This window comes from Meleagris gallopavo, chromosome 4 (genome assembly GCF_000146605.3).
Source record: "Meleagris gallopavo isolate NT-WF06-2002-E0010 breed Aviagen turkey brand Nicholas breeding stock chromosome 4, Turkey_5.1, whole genome shotgun sequence".
Lineage (NCBI taxonomy): Eukaryota > Metazoa > Chordata > Aves > Galliformes > Phasianidae > Meleagris > Meleagris gallopavo.
In genome coordinates this window covers 13,444,807-13,449,186 of record NC_015014.2, presented here as the reverse complement: position 1 = coordinate 13,449,186, position 4,380 = coordinate 13,444,807, and the positions used below count along the sequence as shown (strand labels likewise).

General features: G+C 38.7%; 1 protein-coding gene and 1 long non-coding RNA gene across 11 annotated transcripts in view; one reads left to right on the top strand and one right to left on the bottom strand.

Annotated features, from left to right (window-relative positions):
* The window catches only part of TMEM154 (transmembrane protein 154), an 11,485-nt gene extending 8,350 nt beyond the window's left edge, over positions 1-3,135 (top strand). For both annotated transcript variants that reach the window (XM_010709553.3, XM_031553022.1), the window contains exons 5-6: positions 294-354; positions 2,489-3,135. In XM_010709553.3, the coding sequence (XP_010707855.1) occupies positions 294-354; positions 2,489-2,504 (77 nt within the window). In that variant the 3' untranslated portion in view covers positions 2,505-3,135. The remainder of the gene's footprint in view (positions 1-293; positions 355-2,488) is intronic.
* Positions 1-4,380, bottom strand: part of LOC104910548 — an 18,180-nt gene that overhangs the window by 1,968 nt on the left and 11,832 nt on the right. For 2 of the 9 annotated variants that reach the window (XR_004159489.1, XR_004159488.1), the window contains 3 exons: positions 3,779-3,817; positions 3,463-3,511; positions 1,904-2,006 (listed from right to left, as the gene is read on the bottom strand). This is a non-coding gene — a long non-coding RNA (uncharacterized LOC104910548). Of the gene's footprint in view, positions 1-198; positions 315-1,903; positions 2,007-2,951; positions 3,134-3,462; positions 3,512-3,778; positions 3,859-4,380 lie in introns of those variants that run through there. The other 7 variants (XR_002114010.1, XR_002114015.1, XR_002114016.1 and 4 more) reach the window with 5 other exon arrangements.

Below are 4,380 nucleotides of genomic sequence, written 5' to 3'. Positions count from 1 at the left end.
CCCCCCCCATGGTGGCTCCTGGAAAACAGTCCTCCTACTGAGAGAATTTGTGCATACATACACAAAAACCTGAAGTATTCCTAACAAACAAAATTACCATAATGGCTATCAAAGGGAAAGGGGATTTAAAACGTAACACTTATGCTGCTTGGAACATGGAGATTTTACAGATAAAAGGATGTAGAAGAGCAGATTTACCCAGAGTCACTGCACAAAGAAGTTGATGCAATTCTGAAATAAACATAGACTAACAGCCAATAGTAATAATCATCTTGGTTCTTATGCTTTTTCAGCTGATTGTGAATGTTTACCTACTGTAAGAGAAGAAGAAAAAGAATCAGTGGCCAATCCAAGGTACTTGGAATTCATTACATTTTTTGTAGAAATACAGTCAATGCCAGTCATTCCAAGATAACCACATTTCTAAACCATATAATAAATAGACCAACTAGGAGGCAGACTTTATAGAGTTTTATGCATGAGAACTTAGGCTCCAGCTCAAATGCTTTGATGCTCCTTCAATTTTAAATCAGTGACTGTCTGTAAACCCCTAACTAACCCTGCAGCAGCAAACGTGTGGGACAGACAAGCAGATGGCACAGACAGAGCTTCCCTTACTGATTGGGCATCTGTCACAACAGCCTGAGGTGCTAACATCAGTACTCAGATCAGCTTCCCAAGTTTTTTCCCCATATTGGTTTTTTTTTTTTTTATAAATCATTGAGATTCAGTACAGGAAACTTCTCAGTGCCTGACATAACACTCTTGTCTGGGCATTAGTTTCCTTCTTCATGCAAGGTGCTTGGAAGTTTCTGTTAAGGCTCAAGTGTTTTGAGCTATGATTTATATAACACTACATTTTGAAAGCATCCAAGACAAAACATTGCATTAATGACATTTTGTTATTTTCAGAATTAATGTTGTTCCAAAACTACTTGACAGAGTAGGTGACTTTTTAAATATAAAATTTTAAAGAAAACAGAAAATAAGGGTTTATCTTAATCGACTACATTTGCTAAGCTCATCTTACGTGCAATTTTGGAACATGCTCCATTTTTAAGTAAAAACATAGTTGAAGTGGTACCATTTTTTGTTTCCCATTCATTTCCGTGATTGAACATTCAAACTCCAGTAACAAACTCCAGGTAACTCATTTCAGCAGGGAGTTGGACTAGATGATCTCTAGAGGTGCCTTCCAACAATTCTGTTATTATTAGACAAAAACAGTTGCTTTTCCCTAACCAAATAGTGCCCAAAAAAGTGTGTGCAGATAAATACCTATTTCTGCATCTCTTGAGCAAGGAAAATGAAAGGCCACAAAGTAAAACAAAAAGCTATTATATTGCAAAAAACTTACTTATGAGCATCAAGGCTGTGAAGGATTGTAAACCTGACTCCCTTCAAGGTGGTGGTCAGCTGTTCCACACCAAAGCTCAATGAGTTACAATTATATATGCATATAGATATGTTTGGTATAAACACATCTTGCCTTTGAAGGCTAGTGCTGAAATAACATCCAAAGTTTCCATGCATACAGGAGGCAGGTAAAGGCTTGTGCACCTTTACTCCTCTGGTAGAGAGGCACAACACCTATCTTTTGAGACTGCTGAGTTCAATTAAGCAAAGCCCCTCTCACACACACTTCATTGCATCAACAGGGTACTCTGCTTTTTTTGTTGTTGTTGTTGTTTGTTTTTCTTCTTTGACCAAAAAGGAAAGGATTAACTAATGAAATGAGGTTTGGGAGGAATCACATCTGGTCAAAAGCAAATTCTCTCTTCCCAGACTGTAGTATAGTATTGGTTCTCGGAAGCAGTAAAACTGCTTCTGATAAGTTCTTTGCAGTATCAGGCAAAGTAACATTAAGAATATCAATAATCATATGAAGAAAAGCTTGACTCACCCAACAGTTGATGAGGGTCTCTGGCTTTAGAACTCTCCTTAGGAAGCAGCCCTCATCCAGGAAAGGTTTTCCCTTCAGACGCTAGCCCTTAAACAAGCGAGGGCTTGACCCAGGGACACATAAGAAGCATGGGTGAATTGCTTGCACCCATGCATCCTGCACCAGCCACCCCCTTCACCAGGTAATCAATTATGAGTTCAGACTGGGACATAACAGATCACCCTACATGAAGTTTAATAAAACATTAAAAAAAAAATAAGCAAAATACTAAGATTGTGGCCCTTTAAACCAAAGTTGCATTTTTTATTCCAGTGCATATAAAACATTCTTGATAAAGTACCAGGGAGCAAGCTATCTAGTCAGAAAACAGAAAATGAAAATTCATTTATCAGTTTTAACATTAAAAATAATCAAGAAGTAAAATTAATTTTCCTAAACTGGAAGATTACATTTGATTTCTCAGTCCATGCCTGGTAGCAGGATAGCCTCTAGCCAGCAGAAGCTGGACCAGCTCTTGCTCACATGCAAGAGAGAAGTGACCAAGCAGCATGATGCTAGTGTTTCTTCTCTTTCATGTATGCCCAGTGACGGTGAATCATGAAGCTACAGCAGCAGAGAACTCCTCAAGGGGAGCAGCAGACAAGCTAACAGAGCCCAGGTTGTGGACAACTGGATTTCAACTCAATTCATCACAAAAGACTGGAGAAGCAAATGCTTCTGTTGTGTCCTTCTACTTACAATCTTCAGAATATAAACAATTGGAAAAAATAAAGGAAGAGTGCTGCAGTAAGACTAAGGAGCTCACTTATTTCCCAACGCAGCAAGATTCAGCACTGGTCAAGAAAAGCTTCCTGTCCCTGCCAAAGTTTTGAAAAGCTGTCCTCGCTTCTATGCAGCTCTCCATTTCTGTATAGTGCAGCCAGTAAAAACACATGCATTCCAAGTTCAGCAGGCTGTTTTACTTCCCGTTTGTTTTATATGCATACATGAAAAACACCCACAGTTCTGGATTGCACTGGTTCAAGTGGGTTTTATTCAAGCTGCTGACCTTATATCCATGCTATGTTCATCTTCCAACTTATTTTTGGTAATAGTGCATGGATTTGCACAGGAATTCTGCTAGTGCAGTACAAGAGCAGGACTGACAAACAGCAGCTGGGAAGCTCTCCCAAAGGATCCACCAGGAAGCAGCCTGAAGCCCAGCAAGTTTCTGTCTTCAAATTAAGGACACTGTAAATGTGAAAAAAAATTGAGGTTGCCTGACAGTTAACTGCAGATGAGCTCCGTGCTAAGTCTCACCACCTGGCCCTTCACCCCATGCTGTGCAGCTCATCAACATCAGCCTGCTACAGACACACTCAGCTTGAAAACACTTCTCATCAAAACAGACTGGAAAATTGAACAATTAATTACTAAACCAAACATATTCGGTAGATAAGCTTATTATTTCTAACCAAGGCCCAAGGTTTTCAGGTACAATAAGGTTACAGCTTTAGATTTTTTGAATATTGAACTCGGGACACCTGAAAGACATTGGCTTTACCTGCCTCCTTCCATACCTGCTCTCCTTCCTTCAGTGACATTGGAAAAATCAGGCTGCTGGGATGCCTTGGGATCGGAACATAAATATGGTACCACATCCATTGATGTCTCTCATGGATGTGATTTAAATGCACAACCCATATCTGACTGGATACTTGTTTATGCAAAGCTTCCCCCCACCGTATTTAAAACTCGCATCTCACCATATTTTAGATCCTGCCCTACCATATTCTACTTAAGTTGCATTTAAAGACTCTTCTCAGTCAAAAGATACTTTACATGATCAGTTTTAATTTGCCTGCACATATTTCAGTAATATGTATTCATACCTACCTTGGCTTAAGAGAACAAGTGAGGAAAACCACCAGGCACCTGTGAAGAGAGTTAATGCTCACTAACAGCTGACAGAGGAGGGCTCAACTTTGTGAATAAGAATGTGTCAATGTGTTTACAGCTAACAATTTCCCTGGTTTTATTTGCTACTGAATACTAGTTAACTAGTAATGTCCTCAAAGAGGAAATATTTCTTTAGAGTCTGAAAATAATTTATTGCAAATAGTGAATTTTATGAGTTATGCTAAATTAGTATACCCTGTTTGGATGATTTTTAATTTTGGAAAAAAACAAATATTGCGAAAGTGTAAAACATTCTCTCAAACATTTCCACAAGTTCCTAATGGTGAAAACCGCTCCCTAGAATGTCTAATTAAAATAATACAATCACAGGGAGAAAGTGGAAGATTAGAAAATGACAATCAAAAAGTGTAAGGGAATGTTTTCCAGAAGCAGCTTTGCTAGCAACCTCTTTCCAATAGAAGAAAGATGCTATGCTAAGGCTTTCTGCTGTTTGTAAAGCAGTAACCAAATGATGTCCGAAAGTGACAATGTTCCTTTTCAGGGCTAATGGGAAAAAAACAAATAAATGACCCATGTTT